Source organism: Grammomys surdaster, unplaced genomic scaffold, assembly GCF_004785775.1.
Source record: "Grammomys surdaster isolate TR1022 unplaced genomic scaffold, NIH_TR_1.0 214, whole genome shotgun sequence".
In the NCBI taxonomy this organism is placed as follows: domain Eukaryota; kingdom Metazoa; phylum Chordata; class Mammalia; order Rodentia; family Muridae; genus Grammomys; species Grammomys surdaster.
This window is the reverse complement of record NW_021604659.1, coordinates 2502017-2520916: the sequence shown is the minus strand read 5'-3', so window position 1 is coordinate 2520916 and position 18900 is coordinate 2502017. Positions and strand designations below refer to the sequence as shown.

General features: G+C 41.5%; 1 protein-coding gene across 2 annotated transcripts in view; it reads left to right on the top strand.

Annotated features, from left to right (window-relative positions):
• The first annotated feature begins 3003 nt into the window (after window positions 1-3003).
• The window catches only part of Edrf1 (erythroid differentiation regulatory factor 1), a 42632-nt gene continuing 26735 nt past the window's right edge, over window positions 3004-18900 (top strand). For both annotated transcript variants that reach the window (XM_028772529.1, XM_028772528.1), the window contains exons 1-12: window positions 3004-3208; window positions 4209-4417; window positions 6000-6066; window positions 6653-6778; window positions 8999-9123; window positions 9347-9503; window positions 11875-11976; window positions 12236-12357; window positions 13037-13148; window positions 17736-17883; window positions 17961-18069; window positions 18484-18595. In XM_028772529.1, the coding sequence (XP_028628362.1) occupies window positions 3098-3208; window positions 4209-4417; window positions 6000-6066; window positions 6653-6778; window positions 8999-9123; window positions 9347-9503; window positions 11875-11976; window positions 12236-12357; window positions 13037-13148; window positions 17736-17883; window positions 17961-18069; window positions 18484-18595 (1500 nt within the window). In that variant the 5' untranslated portion in view covers window positions 3004-3097. The remainder of the gene's footprint in view (window positions 3209-4208; window positions 4418-5999; window positions 6067-6652; window positions 6779-8998; window positions 9124-9346; window positions 9504-11874; window positions 11977-12235; window positions 12358-13036; window positions 13149-17735; window positions 17884-17960; window positions 18070-18483; window positions 18596-18900) is intronic.

The window sequence follows — 18900 nt, the reverse complement described above, 5'->3', positions numbered from 1 at the left end:
AAGCTCTAGCTAACAAACCGTTTCAGAATGGTACCAACCGTGCATCAATATTAACCTCAATAATTAATGACACAGGCAGTACACTACGTTGGAGCTACTTTGTCAGACATTTCTAGCCTGGATTTTAAGTATTAAAGTATTTTGGAGTGAACAACATTGTTTTTGTGTTTCCAACATTTTGAAAGCATTTTAAAAACCTGACAGCACCAGTCAATTTGCTCTACACTGCCTAAGGGCTTAAACAGTTCTGTTGGCAGATACAGAGCCTGCTGTTGGTGAGACCGGAGGTGATCAGACAGGATACAGTCCAAAGGCAGCAAGGGAGGCAGATACAAATGTCATTTTCTTGTGTGTGAAAAATATAGGATAAAGCTGTACAAGCATAGGGGACCAAAGGGTGTGTATGTGTGTATAGAGAAAGTGGGAGGTGTCAGGAAGGACTTACTAGAGTGACCTGAGCTGAATCTACAAGATGAGCAGGAATAAGCTAGGTAACTCAAGAGAATGATACTCTCAGCGGTGGCACATAGTAAGTTAGTCATCCACTCAACATGTGTGTCCTAAGCAGAGGCCATGAGGCACTGAGACAGGAAACACGAGAGCCCAAAGCTGACACAACTGTCTGGGGACAGAGACCATCCCTAGGGGGCATAAGTCAGGCAAAGTCTGGCACGGTTCAAAAAGAGCATGCGTTCTTGTCGTACCGTTTGAATTATGGGAGGAGTGATCTGTTCCCTCACAACATGGGATTTTAATCACTTACATTAGAGGCAGTGATGATAACTTTTAAAAGCCTACAGCATGTGTTTGATTATGGGGGGAAAGCTCTTAGAGCTGGAGGAATGTATAAACTTTATGTAACCCAGATGTGCCTGCCTTCTCCAGGCCTCAGGGACCACTCTCCTCCCTCGACTAAATTAGTCCCTGCCTGTGTGTGGCTTTCAAAAACCTAGCCCCTGGCCAGGCCTCCCTCCGTAAGTCCTGGTAGGCCTGCCTGCCTGCCTGAGCTCTGAGCTCCCATGAGCCCCTAGGTGTTGTCAGCCTTTTTTTCTGTATACCAAGTTCTCAGTTCTGCTTCATTCATTTCTGCCTTTTTGTAGGATATTAGTAGCACATTTTCCTACTAAGCATCATTAAAAAGGGTCCAAATGTTAACATGTCAAGGAAATATGTGCAATATTTGAGCCCTGAAGAAAAAAAAAACACTACCTCAGTAAATTCTTACTGATACACAGTTATATAATAAATGACAAAACTGTAAGATTATCAGAACTTGTACTTGTAAAAGTATTAATAAAATTAATTATAAAACAAGAAAGAAAAATAGGAAAATGTTAAAGACTAAATGTAGAATCATTTTTTTCTTACATATATCTGTTCATTTAGAGGCACAAAAAACAACCAGAGATTTCCATTTCAGAAATAAGATGAATTTTTAAGTTGGGACCGTATTACATTTTAAAAATTTTATCATTTAACATATTATGATGTGCAAATTAGATTTTTAAAAATATTCCTGTAAAATGAGTTAATGGATGGACAGGGTTTATTATTAAGTACTCAAAGTAAATTTAATCTTTTAGAGTTAGTTACATAAGTTTTATTTAGATCTCTATACTATTACTGTGTCTGTGCCCGTGTGTTCACGCCACGGGACATGTGATGGCCAGAGGGGAGCTTTCCTGAGTCAGTTCTCTCCTTCCACAGTGGATTCCAGGGATGACATGGAACTCGGGTCATCAGATGTGTTTGGCAGGAGCTTTTACCTGATTAGCTTCCTAGCCTCTAATGTAATAAAAAAACAAAAAAGGAAAAAAGCAAAAACAAAAGCAAAAACTGTCTGTAAAATATAAGTCTTTTTTAAAAAATCACAAGACATGCTTTAATATCTGCAAAATATGCACCAAAAATTTAATTCATAAAAATGTCTTGTTTTACTTGAAAACAATTTGCAGACTGCATCTGCTTTCTCCAAGGATTCCCAAAGTTGCAGTTACTGGGTTTTCAGAGCCTAAGGAAAAATTATAACCTGGCATGGCCAAATTACTGCAAAGGCCGAAACACTTAAAACTGAAAATGTAATACCCTAGGGCTGGAGAGATGGCTCAGCAACTAAGAGCACTTTCTGCTCTTGCAGAGGACCCCCAGTTTAGAGCTCAGCACCCACAGCCCACAATTCCTAACTGCCTGGAACTCCAGTTCCAGGAGATCTGACGCCCTCTTCTGGCTTCTTCGGGTACTACATGCACACACGCAGTCAAAACACTAACACATAAACATTTCCCCCCAAACTCAATACCTCGTCATAAAACAAAACCTTTTACCTCAAAAACATTTTTTATGAGGAATGTGGCGCAGTTCGTCTGTTATTAGGTGCAGAGTGGAAATGTAGCTCCGAGTGCTTGCCTAGCCTACACGAAGCCCTAGTTTCCATCCCAAGGCAGGCATAAACCCCAGCATTAGGGTGCTGGAGGCAGAATACGAAGTTCAAGGTCACCCTCCGCTACACAGCGAGGTCGAGGCCAGCTAGGGCTGCATAGGACCCTGCCTAGAAAATTATTAAACAGACTGATGACTTTTCTCTCCTTGCTTCAGGGAGAAACGCAGGCTCTTGGCCCTCCAGCCCTCCTGATCTGAAGGTGCTAAGACCGAGAGAGCGGCCGCCAGTGAGAGCCTTGACGACACTGGCTCTGACTACGCCAGTACCCGAGGCGACGCCTCCCCACCCCAACGACCCTGATTTTGACTCAAGTCCTAAGAACTGTTTGCCAACAAAGACCGGCCACGAGCGAAGGGGAGGAGCCCGGGAGTCGTTTATCGCGAGAAGTGGCCGTCCCAATGGTGTCACAGGAGCGGGCGTGCGGCAGCTCCTGCCCCGACCGCGAAGGAGGAGCTAGAGCCGGAGGACGGGCTGGACCTTTGGATAAATCTCGCGAGATTTGATCGCGTTACCTACATTCCCTTCCTGTCAGTCGCCGGAAGTGCGTGCCGCTGAGCGTCCGAGTCTCTCGCTCTGAGGTTCTCCTGCGACTCTGGGCCCGCGTTCCTGTCGCCGACTCCAGGGCTCGCGCGTCTGGTCGCCTCCCCAGAGTCGGAAATGATGGGGGACCCCAAGGAAGCAGGGGCCGAGGCTTCTCCTTCAGGGACGGCCGCCCGAGGAGGGCTCAGCCTCCTAGCCCAGGCGGATTCCGAGGAGCCTTCTGCACAGGTGAGAGTCGTCGGCGGAGCGCGACCTGCAGGGATTTCGAGGTTTGTGGGCCTGGGAGGGAAATCGTGGAGCTTCTGGAACTTTCTTCCACGCCTCCTTGGCACCTCTAGTACAGAATGAATCACCAGGCGTGCTTGTCGTCGGGTCTGTAGGTGTTTGCTTGCAATGCAAAACGCACCTGGCTTCCCACTCGGCGACAACTGACTGGCTATAGAATGTGCCACCGTCCTCCGAAGGCAGAGGAAAGAGGGACAGTGCCGGGGGGAGCTCGCAGAAATCTTGACTGAGCTGATTCTCAAAAGGCACAGAGAATTTGCAAAGCCTAAAAGGGTTCTGGAAGAAGATTCGCATAGTGTGAGTCCAGACTTTGAGCGTGCTTGGGAGTTATGTAGTGTAGGCTCTGGACCTCATTTAGAATGTGTTAGGATGCGCTTACAGATCAATCACTAGGTGTTTGATAAAGTAAACACGAGCCAGTATCTTCCTACAGATGACTTTGTCATTGACTTCTGCTACATCAGAATATTCCATTAGAACCGTACGGACGTCTTGCTCATTTTGCATACAGTTAACAGGACACAATTGAGCGCACTAGATTTCTGATTCAACATTTTATATGACTCGTCATACTGGGTGGAGTCATGGCTGGTGTGGAAGTGGTTATCCAGACCAGTCAGGCTGGCCTTAGACCTTGTACTGGCCCTTGTCTGTCTGCCTCCACAGTGCTGGAAGTACTACGTGTTTGCAGCTACTATGCCCAGATTTTTAAAAAGCAGGTTGGTTGGCCTTTATCCACTTCTTGATTGACCTTTTCTTTTTTAAGTTTCATGAAAAACAGCTAGGTAAGCATAATTTAAGCTTGTTTATTAAGTGTTAGAGCTGACACGCATCAGAGGCTCCTTGCAAATCCTGATTTGGTGGGTCCTTGCTTCGTTTCTCTGAAGGTGAGGTTGTCATTCCTGGCAGTGCTCATTAAAGCTTCCTTCCATGTGTTAACTAGGGATCAGCTTCATTTCTGGGAGGCAGTGAAGTGAAGAGCCGAGCCGTGGTGAAGTACTCTTCTGCCCCTCCTCGAACAGCATTTGCACGTCTCGAAGAGAAAACAGACTTGAAACTCCCACCTGCCAACTGGTTACGAGAGAGTGCCAAACTAGGACCAGCAGGAACTACCATTCTTGGCAATAGTAAGAAAAGCAAGCCGTTTTCGAGGTAAATTTTAATCCCTGGCGTTCCTTTCCCTGCCTTTCAACCCGTTTGAAGCTTTTAAAGCTTCTTTGCAATTCAGTTTGAGATGCACGTTAACTTGCTCAGATGTTTTTAATAAAAGAATATAGTTGTCATTCGAAGTCCATGGCACAGTGAGAAGATATCAGAGTTACATGCTTTCTCCAAGTCTGCAGCACATCACTGTAACATGTATCCATGTTGACTGCTACTCGGCTGTTTTAGCCTTTTGTGTATGCTGTGATATGTACAGATGGGTGGCATGTGAGGAGCAGGATTTAAGCCACTACTTGCTTGCCCTTTGGAGTGTTTATTAAATGACAATGGAGTGTTTGAAAAAGCTTCAAGTTTAAAACCCCACATGCTGGGTAACCTATACCCTTGACTCACACTGGAAATTCTCCTGGTGGTTTTTAAAGTTGAGAGTATATGGGAGACTGTGTTTTCTTTTTCTTTTTTTTTTTTTTTTTTTTTTTGGTTTTTTCGAGACAGGGTTTCTCTGTGTAGTCCTGGCTGTCCTGGAATTCACTCTGTAGACCAGGCTGGCCTCGAACTCAGAAATCCGCCTGCCTCTGCCTCCCAAGTGCTGGGATTAAAGGTGTGTGCCACTACCGCCGGGCTGTGTTTTCTTTTTCTTCCCTTGAATGATTGGACTTGAAACATTTTCAAATAACCTACATAGAAAGAGCCACAAGTGCGTTAATACCCTCTGAGCTAGTTATCCTGATGCCTCAAAAGGTAATAGCTTTGTTTACAAGTTGGTTGTTTGTAGCATTTTTGAATCTGTGAAAAGTCTGAAAATAACCATGTGTTTCTACTATTTTAAAAATGGATTAATTATATTAAATGTGGTGAGCTGGTTTCAGTAGTTTTGTTGACTATATAAATACTTTGTTAGATGATTTTTTTCTCTTGTATTTTTCACAACATCTTTTAAGATAGACATTATTAACTATTTACACATGTGAAATCAAGCTTAACCTAGGTACCCAGAGCAGATAGAAAAATCATACAAGCATATGCAACATGCAGTCCTAGGTAAATGTCCTGACTTTGCCACCTACTAATGGGAAAATGTCGCTTTTTCAACATTTTTGCATCAGTTGCTTTTTCAAGCTTGTAGATTGCATAGATGAACTTCATATGGTGACTTGAAGTGAGTTAGGTGATTACCAGTTTTTCATTTCATTTTCTCTTTATAGCTGAGTTGATTTTAGGTACAATTTTTTCCTTTATTGGTGTTATATCTATATATGTTTATATATGTTAATCATAATATTTTTCTCATTTTTTTCTTCATATGTAAAATAAAAACTTCATTACATCAGAGAGGTTAAGGGTTTATGCTAATACTAATTGCTTTTCACAGTTCTTGTTTCACTAAGTCAAAGATGCATTTTTAAGATGTGCCTTCTTTTATGTGCACCTAAGAAGAACTGAGTAGTAGGCAGCCAGATAGCAATGTGCATCTTGATTTCTGAGTGTGACATGTAGCTGGGCATGTCCTAGAAGCAGTGGGACTTTATACTCTGTTCAGCTTTCCACCTGTGACCTCTTCCTTCCATAGTTTCGGCATGGCATATGACTTCATTGACTCGGTGGGGAATGATGTGGATGTCGTCTCTGACTCAGAAGTAAGTGCTGTTCAGTGTGACTTTGGGAATATGCAGTGCTGGGCTGCGGCAGGTGTGTGTGTGGGGTGCGGCGGGTGATAAACCATGTTTTGTTTTACAATCTTGCTATCAGCAATGCAATAAGGTGAAGTTACATGATTATTTAATGCCTTTGTTTGTTTTAAAAATACTTTTTATCTCCTTTAAGAGGAGGGGACAATTCCAAAATAATGGGAATGATAAAAAGCATGGATATTCTTGGTTGTATTTTAACAATAATAATTGAAACATAATATGTTGGGAGTTATTCTGTGTATATTACCAATTGAGAGTTAAAAATGATATTGTAGTAGCTGTTGATCCTTGATTAGTATCAGCATGCCTCCATTCCTTCCTATAAAAAGGAATTCTATTGTAAAATGTTGGTTGCACTTACATTGATAGTATAACTCAGTTTAAAGTTCTGTCTTCCATATGATTATTCTTATGGAAAATCTAGTTTGTATAACCGTAAAGAAATAATGCTTATTAAGCTTCAAATTGAATGAAGTTAAAATCTGTAAGATTCTGGGTCATACTAATGGGGCCTTTCTAAACTTTTTTTAAGAACATAAAAAAGCTCCTGAAGATTCCCTACAGCAAGTCTCATGTAAGCATGGCTGTCCACCGCATAGGAAGGACCCTCTTATTAGATGAACTGGATATTCAAGAACTCTTTATGAGGTCATCTCAGGTAATTTATGCAAAAATCATTTATAAAAGCATTTCTCTTAATAGTTAAGGAGCTATGAAAGTGATTTTGTTTTAAGGAAATGCTGAAGTATGTTTTAAGGAAAATGCTAAAGTAGGGCTAAGAGCACTTGCTGGGCAAGCATAAGGACCTGAGTCAGATTCCCAGACAGACCTGGTATAAAAAGTGGAGCATAGTCCTGCAGGCCTGTAACACCACTGCTGGAAGCTGGAGATAGGATTGCTGGGGCTTGCTAGCTTGGCAGGAACCTGGTGGAGAATGACAAAAGACAAGCTTAGGATACAGTGAGATAGATGGTGGGAGAGCAGAATATCTGACAACCTCATCTGACCTCAGCAACAGACCTGCTCGCCTGCACATCAAACACACACACATGCATACATATTCATACTTACACAATTTTTTAATGCCAAATTGGAATTGTGGCTAAGTACTTCAGCAATAAAGAAATGAAGTGTTTCATCAAAGATTTAAAATAGTGAAAAGCTTTATTAAAGAAAAATCTGGTCATGGTTGGTGGTGCTTAGGAGACAGAAGCAAGTGTTAATTTCTGAGTTCAAGGCCAGCCTAGTCTATGTAAAGAGGTCTAGGACAGCTCTGGCTATATAGAGAGACCATTTTTTTTTTTTTAATGGAAAAGAACAGAGAAGACCATTTTAGGTGGATGATGTACACATCTGTGAACCACATGCATGCCTAGTACCTTGGGAGGCCAGAAGAGGGTGTTGGATCCTACAGACAATTGTGACCCATTGCATAGGTACTAGGAACCAAACCCAGGTCGTCTGGAAGATCAGTCAGTGCTCTTAACTACTGAGGTATCTCTCCAGCAACCCCCACCCCCTTTTATTGATTTTTAAAACTAAGAAACTAAGGATAAAGTCAATTTTTAAAAGAGAGGGTTGTTAAATCTGTGAAATTAAAGAAATTGGATTTTTGAAAAATCTTTTCATGTTTATTATAGACATACTCTGGAAACATGGCTGGCCAAAATGTAAACAGTGTTAAAGAGCTATTCCTATAAGTATAACTGATTATATCAGTTGATTTCTAGCTTCTCAAGCCATTGGTCAGCAGATGTTTTCCTCCAAGTGTTAAGGACAGTTTTGACTTCTCTAGGCCTACTTCATGTTTACACTTACCTTCATGGGTTACTAACAAGTAGTTGATGGTTTTGCCTGTTAAAGAATATTTAACTACCTTTTAAAGAATATTCCTACACAGCATTGTTTTTGTTTGAACCTGACTTCATGCATGGTAGACAAGTGTTCTGCCACTGACCTATACCTACAAACATCTCTCTCCCTAGACAGGGGCTTGGTAATTGCCCAGGCTGGCCTCCAACTCAACTTTGTAGTTCACCCATGTCTTAAACTTGTAATTCACCTGCTTCAGCCTCTAGGTAGCTGGAATTTGCAGACTTTCCCACCAGTCCTAACTTCTCCAATGGTTTCATAATAAAAAATAAGTTACAGGTGATTAAATTGATAAGAAAGATAGTTTTTCCTTGGAAAACAACACAGTGTAGTGTGTGCGTTCGTGTCCTTTGTCAGATTTTGGGATGTGACAGTGAGTAAGTCATAGCCCTTGCTCCTTAGTTCAGTTTGATTGTTGAGACATACATAGATACTTTGAACAAAGTGTAAAAGTAGGGCTTACCTAGGCAGCTAAGAAGGTACTGTAGGAAAGGATTTCCTCTCCAGGCCTGGCTTAGAAGTGAAAGGTAGGAGCTTCTTAGAAGAGATGTGAATTGAGTGCAGAAAGATCAATGTGTTCTATAAGTGCATGCTTATGAAACAGTCTGTAGAAATTAAAGAAGATCTCCTTTTAGATGAGAACATTGGATGAGTAAGAGTCGGTGTCTTGTCACAGTGATAAAACACCCAGGAGAACAACATGAAGGACATGAGGGTTGTTCTGCTGTGGGTTCAGAAGTTTACTGCACAGCTGCTTTGAGCTAGGGTGAGATTCTGCTTCCCTCATGGTGACCAAAAAGCAAAGAGAAAAAGAAGGGACCAGGAACCTAGTATCCCCTCAAGGGCATACCTCCAGTGACCTGACTTCCTTCCACTAAGCTCTCCCTCCTAGAGGTTCCTCCGTATCTTAGAAATACTACTGGCTGTGGGCTGAGCTTTCAACACACTGTGTCCAATACTCATCACATGTGTTCATATATGTTCAGTAATGTCTTGTGTTATTCAGACTGGTGATTGGACATGGTTGAAAGAGTTCTATCAAAGACTGATCGATCAGAAGTGGCAGAGGAAGAAGAAAAGCAAGGAGCACTGGTATCAGAAGGCTATTCTTTCCAAGTTCTTGTACTACAGGTATTTGACTACTGTTTGTTTTAAGAAAAATATCAGATTCTGTCTAAAAATTTACAAACAGTTTGAATAGGGTAAAATTAGCAATTCAAGTTTTGCTTTTGTCAACACTTACTGTGTTTCTTATAGACAAGATGTATGCTTGATTATAGAATCTAGTTTATACAAACGGGTAGACTGTAATATAAATGTGATCACTTTTTCCCCTCCATTTCTGATTGCCCAGCATCAATGGTGATGGAGCTGCTCAGCCTGTCCCTTCTCCTGCAGAACAACAAGAATCATCTAGTTCCGATCAGACACATGAGTCTGAAGGGGCTTCCTGGCCTGCTCCCTTTGAAATGCCTTCTTCAGTTTCTGAAGATCCCAGTGCTTCCAGTCAGGTTTGTTAGTCCTTGGATATTGATTCTGTGAACTCGCTTAGGAAAACAGAACCTTACTAAAGAACAGGTGATGAAGAAGGGTGAGGAGTATTTTTTCAGCCTCATCTCAGAATTAGAAAAAATGCATTTTTCCAAAGTAGAATTTCCAGGAGTTAACATGAATTGTTAGATTACTTTTTTTATTAAATAACACAAAATATTTTAGTCAACTGATTTTTTTCTCTTAAAATTGAGTACTATTGAATGTAACAATGAAGTATATCTTTAACTCTAGATGTGTACTAAGTACCTGTCATACATTGAGGCATTAGATGTGCCCATAATTTAAATTGTTCGGCCTAAAATGGATGATGTTCCCCCTAGATAATAGATTTGGCCCCACAGTAATATTATATGAAGATTTAAAATATTTATTTTATTTCTATGGGTATTTTGCCTTCATGCACAGATCTGTGCACCACATGCATGCCTGGTATGATAGATTGTACTGAAACTAGAGTTCCAGGCAGTTGTGAACTGCCACGTGGGATGCTGGGACTTGAACCTAGGTCCTCTAGAGTAGTAGCAGTTAGTGCTCCTGACTGCTCGGCCATCTGTCTCATCTTCTTGGCTTCTTATTTATATACTGTTTTTTTGAGATTTTATTTATTTTATCTTATGTATATGGGTGTTTATCTGCCTGCATTTCTGAGTAGTACTGTGTGCATGTGTGGTGCCTACAGAGGCCACAAAAGAGTATTGGATCCCCTGGAACTGGAGTTAACTGACTGGGAGCTGCCATGTTCATCCTGGGAATTGAACCAGGGTTCTGTGGAAGAGAGCCAGTGTTCTTAGCCATCTCTTCAGCCCCGAGAGTTACTTGTTTTTAACTTACTGTGTCTTCCATAGGATGAAATAACACTATAGATGCTAATTGTAGCATTGCTATTTTTAGGAAAATACACCAAAATAAGCCCAAAGAAATAAAAGTAAAACTTTGAACTTGGTAATTTTTTTTTTTGTCTTGCTGTGTATTTTCATGTACTGAACATGATTCAGCTAGATTGGTTCAGTCTTTATATATTATAATAGACTTGTAAAAAACTAACACATTTAACTTGCTTTTATAAAAAAAAAAATGACTAACTTGGTTTTAAGTTTTAGAGGTTTTAAAGAAGAGAAGACATTCCATAAAAGTACATAAATGAATTTGAGGTATTTTGGTTTTTTTCCCCAAAGAGAAAATGTAAAAGGAAGGAGGTGCTTAATATGCAAATCACTTAGTGGTTACAGGAAAAAGTAGAGGCATATCATTCTGTATTCTTTACTTTATGTGTTTTATTGCATGTGGTTATCTGTAACCAGAGGATTTCTTGAAACTCGGGCTACTGTGGCTAGAACACTGGCTGAGTAGGTAAGCTTACACTGCTCTGGAGGGTCTGCACTCCATGCCAGCACCCATGTTGGGCAGCTCACAACTGTTTTAACTCCAGCTCCAGGGGAGCCTTTGTATTCCTCTAAGTCAGTAGACAAAGATAGTTTTGTGGAAGCAATAGCATGTATATGTATACATCTCAAGGCCAAAGGCATTAAAAGTTTAGAAAGTGTTTCCTGGTAACAGCTGCCTAATGGCTGCAAAACTGAGTGGTATACTGTGTTTATCCAAAAATGTGGATATTTTTCTAATATAGTCCAAATTCTGGGAAGAATGAAAGGATGGGGCTACAAAGAGAGACTCTGTCTCAAAAAAAGAAAAAGTTTTTAATATTAAAAAATGGGAGGACATTGTATTATACAGAGAGGGAGGTAGATTTTTCTAATTTAATACCATTTAAAACATTTGGATTTGGGGTTGTCTGGCTTTGTTTGGTTTTTAGGACAGTGGTGAGAATGATGGTCAATAGACATTAATCTTCAAAAGCAGGTATATGGCAGGCAATGGGTTTTTACACTAATTGGAAAGTTTTCTCTGGGTCTCTAGGGTTTAGGGTTCTGTGAAGCTCACATAGGACATTCTCAACTGGAGACTGTGAAGGTGAAGTTTTAAATTGTGGCTGAGGTGCTAGGTGTTTCAATTCAGTAGAGATATGCTGGGCCTCCAGAGAGTGGTAATCAGACTTAACCAAAAACCAAGAAATAAAAACTGATTCTTTGAAAGATCTTTAAATCCGTCTCATTTGAGATTATGCATATGATTGGCTTGCAGCGGCTGTGAAAAATCAGAGCTAAAGCAAGCCACACCCCATGAGTTATGAGCACCATGCGTTGTACTGGCTTTCATGCAAGTAGATTGGGGTGTGTGTTCTTGTGTGGGAGTGATAGCTCTGTAAGCATAGGTCAGTTGTAAGACATGTTGGCAGTACAGTCATTCCGTATCTTGCACTTTCCACAGGGCAGGGAGCCTCTTGAGCCCTCATGCATAGTGGGGCATGTGGCCTCAGCACCCAAAGAGCAAAACCTTACTACTTTGTTCAATGACGGGGAGAACAGTCAGGTATGCTTTCCATGTGCCCATCTGCGACAACTGGTCCCCAGTCCACTTCATCCTTTGAAAACTAGTCTCAGTTGGAACTGATAGGGAGTAATTCCACTTGGTCTTCAAATTGCTTTGTAAACATCTCTCTGTCTTACAGCTCTTGGGAATTAACCTTGTCTCTCTCTGCTTCTTCTTCTTTCCTGGTGTTTCTTTGGACCATGGGGGAAAATTGTCGATCTGTTGTTGTTGTTATAATCTTTCCTGTTTTAAATTAAAGGGTCTTAAAAATGACTTCGTCCGGAATATTCTGTGGACTTTTGAAGATATCCACATGCTAGTTGGTTCTAACATGCCTATATTTGGTGGAGGCAGATATCCAGCAGTTAGCTTACGTCTCAGGTAAACCACCTTATGCCCCCTTGTGCTTTTTTTTTTTTTTTTTAAATAAGCTTTCTTTAAAGTGAAATGTCTCATTAGCTCTTCTCTGGCTGTTTGTTTGTCCTCTTTCCCTATTTCTCCCCCTTCTTCCTCCTGCCAGTGAGAATGGCCACAGTAAGAAAGAAAACAGATGCTGACAGCCCAGTAAATAGGTGTTCATTCTGATCCTGATTGAAAGACCAAACCATATGTCTGTGGAATTGGCCTCATCTTATGCTTGAGGCTACAACTACTGAAAATAGAAGAGTTTGTTTAATTGCTTGACCAACTTCCCCTTAAGTAATTGTAAACATTTTCTTAATGCTCCACGTTCATTAACGAGCGTCAATTCTGACTTGGCATTGTCATTTATGTGGTCAGTGTTCCTTGGGCTGTGTGAGTAGCATGCAAGGAACTCACAGTCACATCTTCATACCATCTTCTGTTTGTACTGAGAACTTACCAATGCCTATTAGAAATGGAAAGTTTTTGGAAAGATTTTACACATAACCCAACTATTGAGCTATGTGTATCTGGGTCCTTCAGATCAGAAAGTATCTATGGGAGTCTTTGTCTAGAGAGAAAAGAGTAGATTATTTAAGATGATTTATTGTGGGACATTTTAATTGAGCCAAATAACACTAGAAATGTGTATTTTTAGGGATAACAACAAACCAATTAATGTGTTAACTGGAATTGACTATTGGTTGGACAACTTGATTTGCAATGTACCAGAACTTGTCATGTGCTTCCATGTAAATGGGATCGTACAGGTAAGACACAGGTGACAGTTCTGATCTTCCAAATGTAGAGTGGTTCAGAGGGAACGTCACCATTTTTAGGGCTTTACATATGAAGATGTGTCTTTGGCCCGGAAGATTGATATGAATAAACTGAAATTTTAGGATTTTTATGGTTAAGTTGGCTAGAGCAGAATTTTAGATTTTCAGGGCTATCATTCCTAACGTTTGGGGGTCACTTTGTAATGGCCCGTTCTGCTGTTCCGGTCCGCGGGTCAGGGCCTAGCAAGAGAGAGAGTGGGGACGGAGACACGAAGAATGGAGACAAGACAGGGAGTCTGATCAAGTCTCGTTTATTGAAATGAAATCCTAGGTATTTATACCCTTTACCACGTGCCTTGCCCTCGTGGACAAGCACAGCTGAAGGCACTACATTATGTGCCTTGCAGCGTGGATATCACGTGTGCCTAGCTAGCAGTGAGGAGACAACGTGTGCCCAGCAGTGTGGAGACCACGTGCGCCTTGCAGCTGGCAGCACTGAACAGCAAAACAAGATATGTGAGAAAAACAAGATGTTTATCAGAGTGTGCTCAGCTGTTTCCGGCTGTTGAAAACAAGTCTCTTGTCAGGGTATATGGCTCAAGATGGCTGTAAAGATGATAGCTGATTTCGGCGAGGTGTCGGCTCCCAACACATTATAAGTAAATTTTTGAGAAGGTCATAAATACCACTGAAGCCTGTAATGTTAATATCAAGCACCCATGGTGACTAACTCAAAGTTAAGTGGTTAAGTGCACAGTGAACACATTCCTTTGTTTTGCAAACACCTACTCCATCTATACAAAAAGCTTGAAGAAAATGCCACAGTAATAATTGCATCTGGCAAGATTGTGCTTTCCATCACCAAGTCTATTCCAGGACTGTATCTCAAAATCACCTAAGGATTTTTAAGCAACTGGGTATTTGGATGACAGTGTTCTAGGATCAGTAAACCAACTTTCTTTTCAAGAAGCTTTGTACACAATTCTAATGTTCAGCATTGCTTGAAAACCACTTAGGCCATGACGCTAAGAGGTAGCTGTAGTGAGGTGTTCACAGCAGGCAGAGGGCAGAAAGGGGGAAAGTATTAATGATGGGGATGGAGGAAGAGCAGGGGGAGTCCCAGGTCTAGGACAATGATACAGTTCACTGAGATAGGGGCATTGAATCATTTCAGAATGAGGAAATCATAAAAAGTGTCTCATGAGTATTCTTAAGATGCAGTTGCTAGGGATGCTGGGTGTGATGATTTGTATATGCTTGGATCAAGGAGTAGGTGTGATCTTATTGAAGTAGGTGTGTCACTGTGAGCGTGGGCCCTAATACCCTACTCCTAGCTGCCTGGAAGTCAGTATTCTGCTAGCAGACTTCAGATGCAGATGTAGAACTCTCAGCTACTCCTGTACCATGCCTGCCTGGATTCTGCCATGTTCCTGCCTTGATAATGAACTGAACCTCTGAACCTGTAAGCCAGCCCCAATTAAATGTTGTTTTTTTATAAGAGTTGCCTTGGTCATGGTGTCTGTTAACAGCAGTAAAATCCTAACTAAGACAGAAGTTGGTACCAGGAACTGGGGTATTAATTACTGCTATAGGCCTGATCATGCTTTTGTTTGGAAGAATGTGGATTTTGGAACTTTGGGTTTGGAAAGCAATGGAGTGCTTTAAGTGGAGTTTAATGGGCTATCCTACTAGGAATAAGGAAGACTTTGTTTCTGAGGGTGATTTGAACTGTGGAAGCCTGGCTCTAGAGGTTTCAGAGAAGAATTTTAGTATGTAGCTGAGAGACTGTTTCTGTGATATTTTGGTAAAGAATGTGGTTGCTTTTGCCCTTGTCAGAAGAGTCTGTGTGAGGTGAAAGATTCAGATTTAATTGCATTGGCAAAGGAACTCTCAGAAACACCCAGCACAGACTTTGTTCTCTGGCTAAGTCTCATGAAGAGCATTTTGAATAAACGTAGCAAGCTTAGTAAGGAAAAATATAAAATGTATGGCTTAAATATTAAAGAGGCACCAGGAAGTGGTATGGAGCTGAATCTTTTGTTCTAGGAGATAGTAGATAAGGGAGTAGGATTTAGGGGTGAGATCCTACCCAGCTAAATTTAGATCCAGGTATGGTGGTACACACCTTTAACCCCAACATTACAGGAGACAGAGCCATGCAGGTCTCTGAGTTCATGGTCATTCTACAGAGCAAGTTACAGAAAAGCCAAGCTTAGGCAGAAAGGGAGTTGGAAAACAGAATGCTGGTAATAGAATAAGAGGAGGCCACACTCCAGCCCCAGCAAGCAGCAAAACATGGCAGCTTTGGCCATGTGACTCTGGCTTTAGAGTGAAAAATAGAAGGGACTACTAGGACAATTGATCCTGTTTAGCTGGAGCTGTGAAATTAGTAGTGATTAAGAAGAAACCAGCATCACTGAGGTGAAATCTTCTGGGAAGTGTTTTCTGAAAGCACAGAGAAGTTGTCTTCCAGAGACAGACAAGGTTGTAACTCATGCTGCAGCTGTACTTGGTAATATGTAAGAGTCTCCCAGGTGGTACTGGGTTTAAAGGCATGAAAGGGTCATGAAGAACAGCTGAGGCTTGGCACTGTGAGAAGCCATGGAAGACCATTGGTGAAGGTGCAGTCTCAATTGTAGTTGATAGCCCAGGACTGAAGGAGTCATGCAAAGGATTTGAGGCTTGGCACCAGGAAGAGAGCCTATGAGAGGCTGTTGGTGAAGCCTAGTTGCAGCAGAAGACCCCAGTGTATTGGAGATGCCAGTACCATAGGATGATCACCAAGAACAGCAGTAGAGTGGATCAACCTGAGCTTAGAATGCTATAGAGGGCAGAACTGGAGAAGTGACGCCAGCCCTTTGAGGAGCCCAGAAGATCATGTGTGGATCCCAGACAATAGAACAAGAAGCTATAACATTGAAGTTGCCTTAGAGGCCCCAAGATGTTTGAGATGCCAGAGCTATGGTCTATCTGCTGAGGAAAGCTGCTAACAGGGAATGGAACCAGCCCAGGAGAAAGTAATTTGTTGCAGTTAATAAAGATGAAAAAGGAGTTGGAGATGTGAAGACCACTTTGACATCAGACATGGAGACGTAGAGTTTGGATTTGCCCAGCTGGTTTCCTGTCTTGCTTTGGGAATTAGTCAAGTGATTAGATTAGTCTCAGAAGAGACTTTGAAATTTGGACTTTCAGCATTGTTGAGACTGCTGTAGACTATGGGGACCTTTGAAGTTGGACTAAATATATTTTGCATTATGCTGTGTTTAGTTATGGCCCCCTTAGACTCATATGTTTGAACAAGCCTATGGGGGCCAGGGAGTGATACTATTAGGAGGTGTGGCCTTGTTGGAGTAGCTCTGTCACTGGTGGGTGTGGGCTTTAAGACCCTACTCCTAGCTGCCTGGAAGTCAGTATTCTGCTAGCAGACTTCAGATGCAGATGTAGAACTCTCAGCTACTCCTGTACCATGCCTGCCTGGATTCTGCCATGTTTCTGCTGTGATGGACTGAACCTCTGAACCTGTAAGCCAGCCCCAATTATATGTTGTTCTTTTAAGAGTTGCCTTGGTCATGGTGCCTGTTCACAGCAGTAAAACCCTAACTAAGACACTGGGGCTGGAGAAAAAGTTGGCATTTGATCTGGATAGGTGCTGATATGTTTCCTCACCAAAGACTCTATTATATAAAGTCACACATTGGAGTTCCCACACAGAAGTGAAATTGAAGGGGATAGTGCAGTGTGAAGTGCTGGAGAAGGAGATTACCATATTGAGGACTATAGTATAGAAGGATGAGACACATCCTTAGGAATGTCTAGTCTTAAATCAGAAAGCTTGGTAAGAGTTATTGAGGGCAATTTGCACAGAACACAAACTGGAAAAATGTGGAGGCACCTTAAAGGTAGTAATACTTGGCTGGGTCTTAGCAGAGTACTTGCTTAAGGTGACAGACTTTTAGCATTATCCCCAGCAATACAAACACAACAAAAACAAACATACATACGCACGCACGCACGCACGCACGCACGCACGCACGCACGCACACATATAAAATCAATAGTAGGATCCATACAACTTTTCTTCTTGCCACGTGCTCCATTCCTGCAAAGGAAAATTCTGCAGGTTCAGGGAATACATCTGGAGTGATGTTCTACCCTTGGCCCACTGATACATGTGTCTGCAGAAAGAAAGGGACAAAGGGAGGGTGGGGGGGAGAGACAGAGAGAGAGTGCGAGAGAGTGAGTGCTTGATTGATTCTTAAAGCTTGATGGGTAAAGTCCACCTTCATTTATCTTCCTAGTTGTAAACATCAGGTGGAGAAGAGTGGTCTGTCCATGCTCTGGTAGGAACAGTGCATCTCCTGGGGTCACTCCAAGAAAATGACACAAGTGATCGATCCCCTTATGGGCAAGGGAAGGCCCTCAGCTCCCTTTGCCAGTTGAAACCAGAAAAGATTGAAAAACACAGGTTTAAACTATATGCTACATACATTTGTACTTAGGACTTACCTACTTGGTTTTTAACAGTAAGTTGCTGTTAACCTCAGTGTCTCCTAAACTCCATTCATTTGTGCTTTACAGAAATATGAAATGATAAAGACAGAAGAAATCCCCAATTTGGAAAACTCTAATTTTTCTACTAAAGTTATAAAAGACATTGCACAAAATATTTTATCATTTCTTAAATCTAATTGTACCAAAGAAGGGCATACCTATTGGCTCTTTAAAGGTAAGCTAATGCTCGAATGGACGGTAGTGATTTGCGTGAGGGCTGTACCATGAGGTAAATTGTTTCTCTCTTTTCAGCAAGCGGCAGTGATATTGTGAAGCTCTACGACCTGACGACTCTGTGTGAAGAAACTGAAGACAAGTACCAGAACCCATTCACGATGCCAGTGGCTATCCTCTTATACAAGTGAGTCCTTGAAGAACTCAGGTGTCAGTATAGTATGGTGACACTTGGGAAGCTGAGGGAGAAGTATCACCAGTTCCAGGCCATGTAGCAAGACCCTGTCTGAAAGCAAAAGTTTTAAGATAAGGAAATAGTTCCACTATCTAATCTAAAGCTTTTAAATGCTTTTTAATGTTTATGTAATGGCAGAGTGGGGCTGGCTTGGGGGTTGCAGTGTGTTGGGCAGTGAAATACACAGACACTTTATACTGAATAATGTTCAGCCTTGCTGCGTAACCTGTTGTGGTGGGTGATTGAGATGCAGCATCGGGTGCTTCTTTGCATCAATTACTCCATTTGAAGGATACAGGATGAGCCTTCATTATATCCTGCAGGAGAAGCTAAGTGAGTAGTGAAACTAACATGCTTTTCTTTCAGGGTTGCTTGTAACATGATGATGAAGAAAAATCAAAACAAGAAACACTATGGAACTATTAGAACATTACTTCTCAACTGTGTTAAGTTGTTGGACAAAAGCAGACATCCTCAAGTAAGATTGCCATGTCTGATGAGTAAGCCAGTCCTGGAATACTAATAGAGAATTATTGCAGTGGAACCTGGTCAGATCCTTGTTCCATACTGTATCCCCCTAACTGCTTGCAGCTGAGTACAGTTCTGTTTAGTGACAAGCACTCATGGAATCTTAGTAGAGTGTGCATTTTTCCTTTGCTTTATCACAATGAGAAAGTCTTTTAAAGATTTATTACAGAAATGAGATTTGTTAGTAAGGGAAACCCAAGTTCCATTCATAGATTTTCCCTTTAACCATAGGTTATATGGTAACTGTAAGTTGCC